Source organism: Salvia splendens, chromosome 8, assembly GCF_004379255.2.
Source record: "Salvia splendens isolate huo1 chromosome 8, SspV2, whole genome shotgun sequence".
Lineage (NCBI taxonomy): Eukaryota > Viridiplantae > Streptophyta > Magnoliopsida > Lamiales > Lamiaceae > Salvia > Salvia splendens.
In genome coordinates, this window is record NC_056039.1 from 14,667,316 (window position 1) to 14,683,596 (window position 16,281).

Here is a 16,281-nt window from a genome sequence, read left to right on the forward strand (position 1 = left end):
CTGTCTAAGGTCGGATTGCACCTAATCCCGAGGGGAGGGATGGTTGAAAATATAGCCCAATCTTTGTGTTTTAGTCTTTTTATGTTTGATTGTGTGTTTTTCTGTGTTTGTTCAAGTGTTTTTCTTTGCGTCGTGGTATAGAGTCTAGTTAAGGTAGAGTCGGTCAGGGGAGTAACCAGGCTAGAATACGACTTACTTCTTTTGTTTGTCTTCACGCTTGAGGACAAGCATGTGGTAAGTGTGACCAGTTTGATAAGTCGCATTCTAGGCCTTGGTTACTGGTCAGTATGATGTGCATATTTGAACTTTATCTGCAAAACAAGTTGCTTAAGTGTGCAGGTTGAGTGTTCTAGCCAGTAGGCAAAGCTTCAGATACTTCAGGTGAAAAGGGCGTCAGGACGATTACGTACTGACCAGTATACATGCAAAAATGGCTCGAGATGGAGAAGAAGGATAGCTGGGACAGATCAACCGCTAGCAAGGGGGCAAAAGAGTCATTTCACGCCGAGAGTCGACCCTAAAAATCAAGGGAGGCCTCCCTATATAAAGAAGCCACTTGGAGAGAGAATGATCATCAAGTAGTTAGTGAACTCCTAAACTTAGCTAGCAATCTCTCTTCGGTCAATCAGTCCTTCAGCATTATCTTTCGAGTTTCTCGTTCCTCGCCACAGTCATGGTCACTTGAAGATCGTCAGTTTCCCGGAGTTCCATTCTCTCGTTCCAGCCAGCTTGTTTCCTCCGTGTTACTGTTCTATCGCCCGAAGTGGCAAAACACCTTTTACTTGCTTTCTTAGTTTTCGCATTTAGTGTTCCTTCGTTGGATCTGCTGTGTTCTCAAACAATTTCGTACTTTAAAGTTTTAGTTGTGATTCCAAACGTTTTCTAAGTGCTATGAAGTTGTTTTCATTTTGGTTCTTTCCGTTTTCTCTTTTCTTTCCGCCTAGATAATTTAGATCTAGTTGTTACGGTAATCTCCAGTGTTGAATCGCATGTTTTAAGTTACATAGTTAAACTTTCTGTGTTTGCTAGCCTAGATTGTCTTTAGTTTTTAGATCTGAATTAGTTAAGTGTGGAAAGCCCTGTTCACGTGGTCTCTGCATACTTGCATGTTGACTAGTGGGCGTAATCGCAGTTTCGGGTTTCGATCTGTTTGTTTAAGGTTTAATTTGTAGATTTGGTTTCTTGAGTTGTTAATCGGTGTTTTTAATGGTGCTGGATCTGGTTTGTTTTTCTTCTGATTTAGTTTGTGTTTGTTGAAGAAGATGATGTCCATATCCAATGTTGGGGAGCACTTTACTTTTTAGATCCCTTTTTGCTTTTGTCCTTTACTTTTAATTACATCCTGCAGATCTGTCAGCCTAGTCACCACAACTACCACTTATTCCCTACTTTTCTGTTTAGCCTTTTATGGAAACCTAGTACTTTCCGCATATTTTCTGTTACACCGCATTCACCATAATTCCACGTACACCACTACATGTCGACCACCATTCACCCTTCCTAGTCAGTAGGACACCATCTTAATTTCCTGTCTAGGTAGAGACTCAACCCAAGCGTGGTAGCTAAACCAAACCCTTCCAGAATATCACCACAATCACTCCAACCGTCACCATCTCTGTGGGATTCGACCCCTACCTTCACTATACTACCCAGTAGAAGAGGGTTGAGGATTTATTGATACCAGGTTTAGGCTTAGCAGGGGATTGTTTCATCCTGATCAGTAGGATACATCCTTGCTTGAACGACACCTACGCAAACCTACTCTTTCAAGTACTTTTTACCACCTCTAGTTTGCACCATCTTTAAATCACATACGTCCGTGTGAATTAATTCAAGGGGTTTTGTGCTTCGTTCCACCGAGTGAAACGGTAACTTAGTCATTTTTGCTTCAAGACAAATTTCACATTTATCTTGGATATCCAATTTATTAGCCTTTAGTAAATCTAAATTCACTAATCTTTTAATGACTTTTGAATTCACATGTCCCAATCTACAATGCCACAAATTTGAACACTCAGTCAAGTAAGAGGAAGTAGATGCTTTATTATTAGCCAAAGGCTTCGCAACACTGCGAGTTGCCACACTAAGTTTGAAAAGCCCGTCGGTTACATAACCTTTCCCGAGGGATTTTCCAAACTTATACAATACAAACCTATCGGACTCAAATACAAGTTTAAACCCCTTATTAACTAGTATTGATCCTGACACTAGGTTCTTGCGGATGTCCGGGACATGCAGCACATCCTTCAGCGTTATTGTGACGCCAGACGTCATCATGAGGATCACATTTCCGATGCCAAGGACTTCGGAGGATGCTTGATTCCCCATGTTGATCTTCCTCCCTTCAACAGCAGTGTAGGAGGCAAACTTGCTCCTATCTGAGCAGACATGAGCAGTAGCGCCGGTGTCGATGTACCAGCCACCCTTGTTATCAACAAGGTTAACCTCTTCAGTGATCACAGCAATGAGGTCGTTCTCGTCCCAGTCCTTGAACTCCTTCTCAACGACGTGGGCAACCGGCTTCTTTTTCTTGTTGCGGCAGTCCTTTGCAAAGTGGCCTGGTTTGCCACATTTGTAGCAGTCGCCTTCAAACTTCTTTGAAGGCTGCTTTCCCTTCCCTTTGTCATTTAGACGGTTTGGGCGAGGGCGTTTGTTGGAGGGACCGCCCCGCTCCAACAGATTGGCTTTGGCTTCATTTGGGGTGAAGCCCTTAGCCTTTTGGTCGCTTTTGCGCACATCAGCCCCAATGCGCAACTTCACGATAAAGTCTTCAAGGGTCATCTGCTTTCGCGTGTGCTTGAGATAGCTCTTGAAGTCCTTCCAGCTGGGAGGAAGCTTGTCAATGATCGTGCACCTTAGAAATTTATCGGGCAAGGTCATCCCTTCAGCCACTAGTGCGTGGATGATCATTTGGAGCTCTTGGACTTGCTCCATGACAGGTCGAGAATCGACCATCTTGTAGTCCATAAATTTGGAAGCTACAACTTGTTCAGTCCCTGCAGCATTATCTATGCTATACTTCTTTTCTAGGTTTTCCCACATTTGTTTAGATGTGGTTACATTGGAGTATACATTGTAGAGGCTATCATCTAATGCACTTAAAATAAAATTTTTACATAGATAATCCCCTTTTCTCCAAGCTTCATAGTCCGCCATGACTTCGAGCCTAGTCTCTTGGTCATTTGGCGCATGCGGCTCGTTTTCCGTGAGGAAGTTGGCGACGCCCAATATTATCAAGTAGAACAACATCTTTTGGTACCACCGCTTGAAGTCAGATCCTCCAAACTTTGGTGGTTTCTCGGCAGGTGGCATCATTCTTGGTGCCAAAGGTGCCGCACTTGGTTCATGGAAGGAACCAATTCCGTTGCCCCCGAAGGAGCCAACAACATGGTTAGGCATAGAGCCCCCACCATTCATGTTGGGCATAGAGCCCGCCATGGTCGTACCAGCCCCGAAGGGACTAGCACCCGCATGAGACCCGAAGGCCCCAGCATTCGTGTGAGACCCGAAGGCCCAAGCACTCGATTCATTAAAGGATCCGAAGGAACCACTAAAAGTGGAACCAACCGAACCACCAAAGGTGGAACCAGTGGACGCCCCAAAAGGGTTGTCCCAAACCCATGGGACAGTTGAAGAGGCGGCTGGGAAGCCGGGGGTTGGCATCATCGAGGGGATCGATGAAGTGTTGACCGGTACAGTGGTCGCCATGGTGGAGGAAATGGCGGCGGTGGTGGTGGTAGCAGCGGTGTTGGATTCGGTCGACATCTCCAACAAAGGTGTTAAATGTTTCGAAAGTTTTTAGGTTCAGTTTAGTGTCCAAATTCCTCCAAAAGCAAGTTATATCTCGTCTTGCGATTGTTGGTTTCTGAGATTACAAGAGATAAAAGTCGGGCGTAATACAAACCCAAAGAATGAATACAAAAGGAGAAACTGAACTAAAAATTACAGCTGAAATTGAAACAGTAACCGTGAATAAGTTTAGCCGAGTCAAGGAGGCCTCTTCCCGCAAGATGAGATACGCTCCGGTAGTGCTCTCGGTTTGGCGTGTCGTCCCCAAAGGTAAAACGGCTACGTCTCTGGTGATGCAGCACCGCAATCAACAGAGCTCCGGCGAACTGGATGGAGGAGAGGGCAGAGCTTCGACAGAAAGACAATGCTGAGAGAGGGAGAGAGCTTATGCTTGTGTAATGTGTGTCTAATGCAGTGGAATGGCTAGCCTATTTATAGGCCAAGCCACCATGCATGGTCAACCAAGCCATGAAGGCTCATCATGGCAGATTCGTAACCGCCGACGGTTACGAGCGTGTGGCAGGAGTGTGCCTTTCGCGTGCGGAGCGTGTGCAATTGCCAAGATCCAAGATCCAAGATCCAAGTCCGAGATCGAGATCGAGATCGAGATCGGGATCAGGATCGGGATCGGGCCCGAGCCCGGGCCCGCGGCCACGACCACGGGCACGGGCACGGGCTCGGGCTCGGGCTCAGGCGGGCGGCGGCGCGCGCGTGTGCGCTCGTGTGGGTTCTTTCACCCATCTTGGTCCACTATAATTATTAAGTAACATAAAGTCACTTAATTTAAACATATTAAAATATGTGTTACTTCTCCTATGTGGGATAATTAACACTAGTTAATTATTCCCTAAGCTCCAACTGTAAGCTTTAATTAAAAGCTAATTATGCCCAACTTTAATCCACCATTTCTCACTCACCGGAAATCGGATTTGAGAATGTGAATATACTACATTTATCTACGTAAAATGTAGATCGACGCTATATCATTTAATTTTACAAAATTAAATGTCTCGTCACTTTTATTATTTGGTCAAAATCCATTGACCGGGCATATTTAATCCATGATTTTTACAAGTTGAAAAGCTCCCATCTATAAAAAGGTTTGTAATAAGGTATATTATGATCCGTAAGACCATGCTTATGAATCGAATTATTTCAGATATGTGGTGTATTAAGTTACGTTCTAGAATAGATTTAATTTCGTAAAATCAACTTGTAAACATTTTTAAGTCATTGTATAAGACCAACTCTAACTATACACCAAAATTCATTTTTGGTGTAAATATCATCTCCAATTATACATCAAACTCAAACCATTTTTTAGTATTTCTATAGATTTACACCAAATATGGTGTTAATGCAAAAATTTATGAGATGCTGCAAATTAATCTATTACTATTATTTAATTATGAAAATAAAAAACAAATTACAATAACAAATGAAGATGCTAAATTTCAAAAGTATTTCACTTGATAGAGACGCAATAGGAAATAAAATACTCAACTGACTTACGTTGGTTGACCAGATGTGGACAAACACAAATTTCGAGTCTTGAATTTTTTCAATTTAGTATGCGTATTGTGGTATGTCTTTTGTGTAATTGTGACAATTTTAAATATGTTTTAATTTTATCATAGCATGTGAAGTGTGTATTAATTTTCAAGTTAGTGTATTGTTTTAATATAAAGTATATTTAATATATAATAAGAAAATTTATTTAATTATTTAATTTAATTTTAGTTAATGATATAATATTGTGAGATTAATGTGCAATTTAAATAATTATGTAAGTATAATTGAGAAGGTATAAAAAGTAGGTGAATATATAATATTTTTTTGGATTTAAGGTTGGTGTAAAGGATTGGATTAAAACTACTTTTGATAATTGTTAGTAACATATATAACCAAAAAAGGATTTTAATTGGTAGTAACATATATAAATAAAAATGAATTTGAATTTGGTATAAAGGATCGCCTTCAAAATCAGAAATCTTCTATCTATTCTCAGGATATAATAAATTGACGTGATTTAATATAATTAATTTTTTTGATCTATTACTGCATAAAGGCCAATTGACGTGATTTAATATAATTAATTTTTTTAATAAACTATTTGCCTTCTTTTAAATTTTAATATTGTTAAATTTGTTTTCTTCTAATAAATCGATAGAAATAATAAAATGATTTATACGACCGCGGATATGTATGAATAGTAGTGAGACTGGTCTTCTACAAAGACAAACAACTGCTCCTTTTTCTAATTTCTAACAACAAAACTGAATCAATCCCACTGCAAAACCCTCTTAATCGAGAGAGAGAGAGAGAGAGAGAGAGGAGGCGATAATTGCTAGTTGAAACAAGCACCGGAGTTTGCTGCAGGTCGCTTGTTTCGATTGAGAATCAAAAACCCCCATTTTCAATTTTTGGATCTACAGCATGGTGCCCGAGTGTAAAATCATTGCATCTCAACTCATAGCCCCCTTTATGATCTGATGGTCAGTTCAAATCTTTGTATACTTGTATTTGGTTTTTGTGGATACTTTCCGTGTGGTTCTTCTTATTGTGTTTGCGGCTTGCAAAGATCTATGGTTTTGTCTATTACTGTCAATTAATGGAGATGCGAATTTGATGTGATTTAAAATTGCGATGATGGAAGCTGTGGATAACTCCAAATGTCGATTAGGGTTGATCTCTATGACTCACAATCTAGTGCGTTTTGGTTGAAAACACGGAACAAGGAGAATGAAGAACATTAGCAGTTCGTTTTTTTTAACTTGTGGTGCATTATCAATAAATAGCCTCGTAATTTGAACTATATTGAGATTCCGCCTAGTGAATCACCAATTAGTGTGGTTGAGGTTTTGCTGGATTGTCTTGGAGTGAAATAAGTAAGCAGTTACAACTGGAGGATTTAGGAAGTTTGTTCTAGCTCTTGACTGGGAATGTGAAGATTATGGAAACTTTATCTTTCCATGGTCCTCTGCTGTGTTGCATTTTTAGTGAATCAAATTTTATTTCCCAAATCCCAGATTTCAAGCAGTTGTATCTTTTTCCATTGTCTCTCTCGGAAAGAACTTATCAGAACACGTGATTTTGTCTTTATATTTGGAAAAGACTAATAAGTTATGGTTTTGGGTTGAGATTAGATTATGTTTTTCTACCCTCAATGGACAATATAGGGTTTATTATAATGCGATCACCTATTATTGTCTTTGTTATGTAATGAGGCGCATCAGATAGCTTATAATGTTATATTACTAAAATCTCCTTTGATGCCAGTGGAAGGTAGTTGTCAAATAGTTAATTTGATATTTGAGTTTCCTTCTATGTCAGTCATGTGAAGGCACTGATTACCGATTAGCCTCTCCTTTCTTTTTCTTCTCCTAAAAGAGTATTATTATTATTTAAAATTTTTGTTATATAGAAGATTCAAACTATTATATTTGATATTTATAAATGCAGCTATAACTGTCTACGATTTTGATAATTTGGTAACAAAATATGCTACTTTGTCTGTATGCTACATTATGACCTTTTCATTTCAGAAAGTTGTCAATGATATGGTATATGCTAAACCATATTGGTCATTTATAAATCTTTCCTCTATCCAATAATTTATCTTCTCTTGTATTGGGTTCCTGCAGGATGCAATTTATTGATTGAATTAGTTGACTTCCAGGAATGACAGTGTGATCTACCAAGTCTTGTATTTTGGTTATTTTTGTGGTAAAAAGCTCAAAGGTTTCGAGACTAATACTTGAACTGCTACTTTATGCTAAAATGGTCTTCAGTAAACTTGTGGAGTTAGTTTCCTCTGCAACAACTCATCTAACAGTGCCAAAGACATCTGCTCTTCAACATAAACCTGGATTGCCTCCTACTTCTGGTTCTCTTCACGGTTATACCTTTTCCAACCCTAAAAACAAGGTTAATCTGAGATTCTCTTCATCCCTTCAAGATCTTTCTACTTATAACCAGCTTGATCCAGAAGATGATATTAGCTCTCGATCAGATAGAAGTTGTGGTCATGTGCTACCACAAACTTTCTACCAGCAAGAAAATGGCGCTACAAGTTTTTCCAAGGAGAAGATATCATTAGGTCCGTCTGGAAGGAAAAAATGGGGTAGATTTATCTGTGCTCTCCTTTGTTTATTGGTGTTTACTTGTCTTTGTGTTGCCTTGTTATTTCTCTACTCAAACTGGTCTGGTGGACGTTCCAAATTCTATGTTGTTCTTGACTGTGGAAGCACCGGCACCCGTGTGTATGTGTATGAGGCATCAGTTAATCACCAAAAAGATGATAATCTTCCTATCGTATTAAAATCGTTGCCTGATAGTTTCAAGAGAAAATCTAGATCCCAGTCTGGGCGGGCATACAACAGAATGGAGACTGAACCTGGATTTGATAAATTAGTACATAATGTTTCTGGGTTGAAGAAAGCAATTAAACCTCTTATCAGATGGGCTGAAAAACAAATTCCAGAAAAATCTCATAAGACTACTTCTCTCTTTCTATATGCTACAGCTGGAGTTCGAAGGTTACCAAATTCAGATTCTGATTGGCTTCTTAATAGTGCTTGGTCAATTCTTAAGAGTTCCCCTTTCTTGTGCAAGAAGGAGTGGGTAAAGACTCTCACTGGCATGGAGGAAGCTTATTATGGATGGATAGCTCTAAATTATCATACAGAGGTCTTGGGGTCCATTCCAAAAAAGGAAACATATGGTGCGCTTGACTTAGGTGGCTCGTCACTGCAAGTTACATTTGAAGGTAACCCTGGTAACCATGATGAGGAAACAAGCTTAAAGCTGAGTATTGGCCCTGTTAACCATCATCTAAGTGCATATTCCCTAACTGGATATGGACTCAATGATGCTTTTGACAAATCTGTAGCTCATCTTTTAAAAGAGGTCCCTCAAATTAGCAACACAGATCTGGTTAAGGGAAGAGTGGAGATCAGACATCCTTGTTTGCAGTCTGGTTACAAAGAGCGATATCTATGTTCACTGTGTGCATCTGCTAGGCTAAAAGATGGGATTCCTCCTAACGAAAGGAAAGAATTAGGTAAAGTGGCAAAACGCGGAGTTCCAGTTCAGCTTGTTGGTGAGCCAAAGTGGGAAGCATGCAGTGCTCTAGCCAAAGCTGCTGTCAATTTGTCAGAATGGTCAGATCATACGCCGGGAATTGATTGCAATTTGCAGCCTTGTGCACTTGCAGAAAAACTTCCTCGCCCTGTCGGCCAGTTTTATGCTATGTCTGGCTTCTTTGTGGTGTATAGGTTTTTCAACTTGACTCATGATGCTACACTGGATGATGTGTTAGAGAAGGGTCATGAGTTTTGTGACAAAAGTTGGGATGCTGCAAGAAAAAGTGTTAAACCTCAGCCTTTTGTAGAACAATACTGTTTCAGGGCACCATATATCGTTCTCCTCTTGAGAGAAGGATTGCATATTACTGATAAGCAGGTATCGGTTGGCTCTGGAAGCATCACTTGGACACTTGGGGTTGCTTTATTTGAGGCAGGCAAGGCATTTCCGAATGTGGGAAAGCTTTACAGCTACCAGACATTGAGGGTCAAGATAGATCCATTTGTTTTCTTTGCCATTTTGTTTGCTTCATTCTTCGTCTTGCTCTGTGCACTGTCATGTATTGGCCATTGGCGGATTCCAAATCTTTTCCGAAGGTCATATCTCCCTCTTTTCAGCCATAACAGTGGATCATCGGCATCGGTGCTCAATATTCCAGCTCCTTTCAGATTCCAGCGCTGGAGTCCAATGAATACAGGTAAACTCATCTTGTCTGATAAATTAGAAAGGGATGGTAATATAGTGTTTACTTTCCTAATTTTAGTATTAACATGTGGACCTATAAATGTATCATCTCGCCCTATGGTAATTTTGGTTTAGGGGATGGAAGGGTTAAGATGCCGCTGAGTCCTACAGTTGCAAGCAATCAGCAAAGACCATTTGATGCCGGACTTGGTTTTGGTGCCGGGGGCATCCAGTTCACCGATTCATCGTTGTACTCTTCATCTAGCAGCGTAGCGCATAGTTACTCTTCAGGCAGCTTAGGGAATGTGCAATTTGATTACAACTTCTGGACACCAAACGGAAGTCAAATGCGCCTTCAGAGTAGGAGATCCCAATCTCGAGAAGACCTCAGTAATTCAATTGCCGATGCACACTTTGCAAAGGTCTGAGGATGCTGCTGAAGATAAATTACATAGAGAATGATTCACTACCGATTCGGTATATAGAGTTTGAGACCTGTGCTTCTTCCGGGACAACTTAACTGCCGCCTTAACATAGGATAAGACAACCGGCTCAAAGATGCAACAGTGATGGATGAGAATTTGGCGACCTGTCAGCCAGACGAAATGCGCTGGTGCGTCTGAATGGGCTATGTACAGTTGTGATATGATTCGGGTCGACTCGTCTACCCAGATTTTGCTTCTCCTACAAACGTCCTCACTGAAAAATTTTGGAAGCTCAGTCTTTAGGAGGTTTAAGTTGTGGATTTGTTATACATAAATCTATGTTTGTATTTGTATAAAAATTTAAGACTTCAATGATTTGGGTAGAGGCATTGGTTAGTTCAGTATTTGATAGAATTTAAGTAGTTTAGTTTGACTTAATCTGGAGGGTCTTGTAAGATTAACCCGATTATATGAAACAGCAAATGACACGACACTGTTGTTTCTCTTCTTGAAGTTTAAGTTTTATATTTTTATTGTTTATTTCTAATTTTAATTTTAATTTTATTTTTAATAGGGGTTGTAAAGCTCAGAAGAAATATCAAAATTGGGCAATCAATTTAAACAAGACCAATAACATTTAAGATTGGACGATTAATTTTTCATTGAACCATGAATAAGTTAAACCCAATTTAATAATTAACGGGAAAATGAGTCCTCTTCTAAAAAAATGAAAATACCTGATTTTCATCTTTTGAACTGGAACTTTATACTTGTGTATTACTGAGGAATGATATGCTACACACCTTATGTGAGCATTACTCTCGTTTAACGCACATTTAACGTTGTTCATTTTGATTTATATATTTAGTTTGATTTTAATACATTAAAAAATGTTATTGAAATTTTTAATTTCATAAAATTCATAAAAATCAAAGCTCAATTTGCTTATTTTCTATATAAATTCAAATAAATTAATAAAATAACAAATAAAGTTTAGATTATTATGAATTTTGTGAAATTAAAAATTTCATTAGCATTCTTTACTGTATTAGAATCAAACTAAATATATAAATCGAAACGAACAACGTTAAATGTGCGTTAAAAGAGAATAGTGCTCACATAAAGAGCTCACATAAGGTGTGGCATATCATTACTCTGTAACCATAATCGAGTCAGTATACCGATATAAAGAAAAACTAAAGCATACAGTAAAAAATAGATGACCATCCTCAACTAAATTAAAAACTAAGATACATGAAATCTGATATCTAGGGAAATATTCCTACAAAAACTATCAGCTCAAGTTGAATCTTTAATGACTGGATACAAACCATCAACAAAACAAAAGCTGATCCCAGTTGCAAATATTGTTAATCTTGAAACCTTGTCTCGAAGATACCGCGTTGTTTAGATATGATGTAATTATCTTACTATTCGTATGTAACGGCTAGGGAATCCACCTCGTAGCTGTTCCCAGTATCATAATTCCTCTGTTCCGGTTAATTTTGCAAATTCATTTTCATCGATCCTTCCTTTTTTCAATTTCTTCAGGAGGCGATAATCCCGTTCTAACTCATCTGCATCATCTGTTGATTGAACTGCACGTCTCTGTTTGGCTGTTTTCTTACTTGTGGCCACAGAGCTAGAAGCTTTTGTCGTTTCTTTTGACTGCTGCATTTTTTGCTCTTTTGCAGCCTGTTTCGCTGCCAGGTTTTTCTTCCTTTGCTTCTCCCGAGACTTTTCTCTGATAATATTGAAATAAGCAAACAGTTATCTAGTTATGCACTTTATATGTAAACAATCAGTTCTCTGTTAAAACCCGCTCACTACTTATATTTTTCAGGTGAAAGAAACCATTCAAGCAAAGAAGATTATTTCCGAAACAACCCTTACTTGTACTTGATATCCTCCAGTTTTATATCTTCAACGGGAACAAAACCTTGGGTGGATAGAGAGTAGTGCCTTACTTCAGGCATCGCTGGAAGCTGCAACAGTCCATATCCCATCCCCAACTTCCCAATTTCAAGATCTTTCCACCTGCATATCCGAGCAATTAACGAGAACTGACTAATTTAACAAATAAGATTTTGGATAAGGGCAACAAATTAACAACCTGAAGATAAAAGAACATTGGTGCTCTTTATAAGCACGAACATAAGATACAAAGGCCTTAACTCCTTTCTCCATAATTTCACGGTCCTTTTTGGCTGCTAAACGTATCTGGAAAGTTATTGATCACTAATTAGAGAAACAGACTAATTATTATGTGAGAGAAAAACCTCCCTAATCAGTGGCCAGGAGTGTATCAAAAGGCTCTGGGACAAGGGACAGAAGAAGAGGCAGACTAGCAAAAACAATTGGCCTAACTTGTACAAGCAAACTCACATGCTCCATCCATGAGAAGCACAAATTACTCTTCTGGAAAGAAAACAGTGCAAAGAATAATGGATAATGTCAGCATAAAGGTATTTACCTGGGCTATGATATCGGGAGCCTCGTCCGAACATTGTCTCTCTTCGAGTGGAACTCTCCTTATCCTGAGGAATTCAATGTATGCTTCCTCCTGTTAATCAGAGAAGAGTTCCATGAACACAAAATCAATGGGGCAGCAGTTTGCCAATAAAAGAAGTAGCTATGCTGTTCTGCAGTATCAAACCTTTGGTAACAAGAACACAATAGCAGTTCCTTGTCGTCCCATTCGGGCAGTTCGGCCAACTCTGTGTATGAACACATTAGGATCCTGTGGGGGGTCATACTGTACAAGAAAAAATGAACAACTCAAAATATCAGTGTCAGCTTTAAATTTAAGACAAAATCTATAACCATGTTATATCTTTTAGCATAAACAATAATGTTAAGATTGAAATTAACATGTCATAACATCCATTTATGGAAGTGTCGAACCAATTTCAAAGCCATAAATTTCATTGTGTCAAATAGCTGAACTTGAGATAAGAAGTCAGTATTCAGTGGTCAGTAGCTACCTGTATAATGCAGTCAACACCAGGAATGTCAAGCCCACGAGCTGCTACATCAGTGCAAAGAAGAATGCCGCTTGAAAGAGATGTAAATGATGCTAATGCCTTCTCCCTTGCAGCCTGCATGCATAATATAGTGTCAGAGGAATGCTTAGTCAATGTATAAGCTTCCTAAGATTTTTACATACTAAAAACTACCTGCTTCATCTTTCCATGAAGAGGGATCAGAGAGAATCCTTTCAATAAGGAAAGTCGTGGAAGTACAGCTCCCCAGTAATCAACACAGGCACAAGTCATGAAATAGCTGCAGAAGAAAGGAAATACAATGCGTGTATGAGAAGTGAGAACTTATTTCAGCTGAAGCAACTTATAAAAGAGTACTGCAATTTCAAAATGTAAAACTGTATCACCACTCACATAATTATTTTCTGGGCTTTGTTTTTTAGGAGAAGATCAATGAGCTGTTGAGGTTTCTGGTCTGCTTCACATTGAAAATACTGTAGAGTCAGGGAACCATGGAAACAAGTACCAATATCAGTTCATGTGATTAAGCAACATTTATGTTCTAGATATTGAAATGAGCGAGGCAGCATGATTAAAATGATGAAAACCTGCATTTTGAGCCCTGAAGGAGTTTTAGAAGAGGCAATTTGCTGTGAAGAGGTTACATCCTTCGGTCTTTTTATTTCGGATCGCACTTCTACCCTCACAGGATTCCTTAATCCTGCTCTGGCTAGCTCTTCAACTGCTTCAGTTTGAGTAGCTGAAAAAAGGCCGGTCCTACGAAGCTTTGGTAAGCGAGATATGATTGAACTTACCTGTTTCTGGAATCCCATGTCTAACAGCCGATCAGCTTCATCCAGAATCAATATCTGTTTCACAAGTTTAAACAAGTAACATTACAATGCATAAAAGGGAAATGATTCAGATAGTGACAGTTTGCAAATGAGAAATAATGGTGGCAAAAAGAACACCAAATAATTTCACCACCAACATCAACTAACAATTGAACAAATGGGGAAAGAAGAGTCATCATTAATCACAATAATCTTATCCACAAACTTTCAACTAAACACAGAACCAGAATAGCCTGGTTACAGAAGAAGAATATCTACAGTAAATTTGACTGATCTCACAGATACCCTAAAACCAAAGAAGCATCAGTTATTAAACCTCTTGCAGAAAATAAAGCTTTCTTTACCATTCAGTTTTGCTTATAAAGATTAGCACATCCAAATAATATTTGAAAAAAAAACATGTTGAATTAAATAATAACACAAAAAATCAATGTAATAACCAATATGAGATGATGAAGAATAGTGTTAGCATGTTCAGATTAATCAGAAACAAGATTTTTATCAAGAGCCAAAGAAATCAGTACAGTGTACAAAAGATCCAAAAAGCCAAAGAGAGTCCTAAAACAGCCAGGAAATCACGAATGGAAAATCACCGAGCCTGCACCTCATTAGAATTTAGAACCTTTAGACAAAAGCCACTAAGAAAAAACCTCCAGTAGGAAAAAGAATACCGAATCTAAAAGAGTTAAACAATATGTAAAGAATAATTTACAGGTGCATCTAAATTGACAGAGCTAGAAAATGACAAAGCATCTTAATCAAATTGAATATTGATACAGAATATGCCAACATATTCGTTATAAAGCTAACGTAATTTACAGATAAGAAACAAAAAGAGGTATACAATTACTTCCAAAAAGACAGGCAACTTAAACGAACCTCAAGGTTTCGAAAGTCCAGCATATCCATATGCTCCATTATATCGCTAAGTCTTCCAGGCGTCCCGATTAACAAATTAACACCTTCCTCTTCAATTTTAGTCGTATCAGCTTTCACTTCAGCTCCTCCAACTAATAGCATTGGTCTAACATTTGACAGTGTGGCAATAAATGGCTCTGCAACTTTAAATATCTGCAATGCCAACTCCCTAGTTGGAGAAATTACTACTCCCACCACCTGTATACACGTATACTGAATAAGGCACTCAAATATAACAATATTTGCGCTCTTAAAGTTACAAGTTTTTTTCTTTGTACAAGAACGGAAAGAAGTGCATTTTAACACAAAATGCAGTACGAACATACACATGAAACAACTCCTTATAATCAATTCAGTAAGTCTGTGAAATAAATCTGCTTTTTATCATATGGAGTAGTAAATAAAAAGAAAAAAATTGATAATTTGTGCATTTAGAGTAAAATTGAAGACCTGGTGGGGTTTGGGAGGGTCGGCACGGCGGAGAATTTCAACTAGGGGGAGGAGGAAGGCTAGGGTTTTCCCAGAGCCCGTGGCAGCATCGACCGTAACGTCTTTGTAGGTGCATAGCAAGGGTATGGTGGCGGCCTGAACCGGTGTGCAGAACTCGAAACCGGCAGCTGAAATAGCTTCAAGCACTGGTTGGGAGAGTGGCGGTTCGAGTTCGGAGAACCTGGTGGTGGTGAGAGCTTTGTTCGGGTTATTGTCTTCAACGGCGGCCATAGCAAAATCTCCTTACTCGCTCCAGGTTCACTGTTCAAATGGTCCACCAGTCGAACCACTTGTTAAAGCAACTGTTACTGCCGAAAACTAACATATATTAAGAAATCAAGGAATTCAATCCATTTCAAGCACCACTATTTAATCCATTCCAAACATTATAACAATAAAAACTATACAGAGAAATATTATGCTAAATGCATGTAAAGCTGCAAGCTAAAAGTATGCAACTTTATCTCAAATTGCTAAAATCTATTCTAAACACAACTTCATAATCATACAAATTGCTGGCTGAAATTTATGCTAGTTGCATTTGACCAAACTTACTTACCACTGCAAGGCTGGTGGAGGCGCTGGAGAGGGCAGGGCTTGTGAATAAAGGGGCAGCGCCGGAGTGGTGATGATTCTGAATAAAAAAATCCCAATCCGAATTCTCAAACCCTAATTGACTAAAATAAATCCTACTGTAGTAATTAGAGTAATAAAAATTTAGTAAAATGGAGTAACTGAAATACTCCTAAGATTCAGAGAAAAAATGATTCAGAAAAAAAGTAAAATATAAAATAAAAAAAAATTCTGAACTGGCCGGTTACCAGCCCAACCAAATAGCTCACTAGAGCATCTCCAGTGGGCGGACATCCCACTAGGACATCCACTAGGACATCTCAAAAACATCTTCTGCCACGTCACTAGGACTTCCCATCCCACTGCCACGTCACTAGGACATCCCCTCCTATGTCCGCCCTTCCCACTAGGACATCCCGCAATAAAAAAAATCACAATAATTTAATTACGTAAAAACGGAAATATAATTTTGACACGGAATAC

The 16,281-nt window shown here is 38.8% G+C and overlaps 2 protein-coding genes across 5 annotated transcripts; one reads left to right on the forward strand and one right to left on the reverse strand.

The window, feature by feature from the left end:
- Positions 1–6,021: 6,021 nt before the first annotated feature.
- Positions 6,022–10,523, forward strand: LOC121743952 (probable apyrase 7). Its single transcript, XM_042137360.1, has 3 exons — positions 6,022–6,284; positions 7,434–9,571; positions 9,694–10,523. Exons 2-3 carry the CDS (start codon positions 7,570–7,572, stop codon positions 9,984–9,986), a joined length of 2,295 nt encoding a protein of 764 aa, XP_041993294.1. The 5' UTR covers positions 6,022–6,284; positions 7,434–7,569; the 3' UTR covers positions 9,987–10,523.
- Positions 10,524–11,098: 575 nt separating this feature from the next.
- On the reverse strand, positions 11,099–15,936 carry LOC121743957 (DEAD-box ATP-dependent RNA helicase 18-like). Of its 4 annotated transcripts, none has more exons than XM_042137367.1 (12): positions 15,785–15,936; positions 15,187–15,486; positions 14,698–14,934; positions 13,573–13,833; positions 13,379–13,458; positions 13,160–13,265; positions 12,968–13,081; positions 12,640–12,738; positions 12,457–12,546; positions 12,097–12,203; positions 11,877–12,020; positions 11,099–11,727 (listed from the first exon to the last, which is right to left on the reverse strand). In XM_042137367.1, the coding sequence occupies exons 2-12, from the start codon at positions 15,454–15,456 to the stop codon at positions 11,463–11,465; spliced, it is 1,773 nt and encodes a 590-aa protein (XP_041993301.1). In that variant the 5' UTR covers positions 15,457–15,486; positions 15,785–15,936; the 3' UTR covers positions 11,099–11,462. The 4 variants fall into 4 exon arrangements, with proteins under 4 accessions (XP_041993301.1, XP_041993300.1, XP_041993303.1 ...); XM_042137366.1 differs by having other exon boundaries at positions 15,187–15,533; positions 15,785–15,932; XM_042137369.1 differs by having other exon boundaries at positions 15,187–15,527; positions 15,785–15,924.
- Positions 15,937–16,281: the final 345 nt, after the last annotated feature.

Coding starts and splice junctions, on each gene's coding strand:
- LOC121743957 (XM_042137367.1), bottom strand. CDS start 15,456: ATGGCCGCCGTTGAAGACAATAACCCGAACAAAGCTCTCACCACCACC. Junction 12,547..12,639: donor TTGTGTTCTTGTTACCAAAG/GTTTGATACTGC, acceptor TCTGATTAACAG/GAGGAAGCATACATTGAATT. Junction 12,204..12,456: donor CTCCCGATATCATAGCCCAG/GTAAATACCTTT, acceptor ATAACTTTCCAG/ATACGTTTAGCAGCCAAAAA.
- LOC121743952 (XM_042137360.1), top strand. CDS start 7,570: ATGGTCTTCAGTAAACTTGTGGAGTTAGTTTCCTCTGCAACAACTCAT. Junction 9,572..9,693: donor CTGGAGTCCAATGAATACAG/GTAAACTCATCT, acceptor ATTTTGGTTTAG/GGGATGGAAGGGTTAAGATG.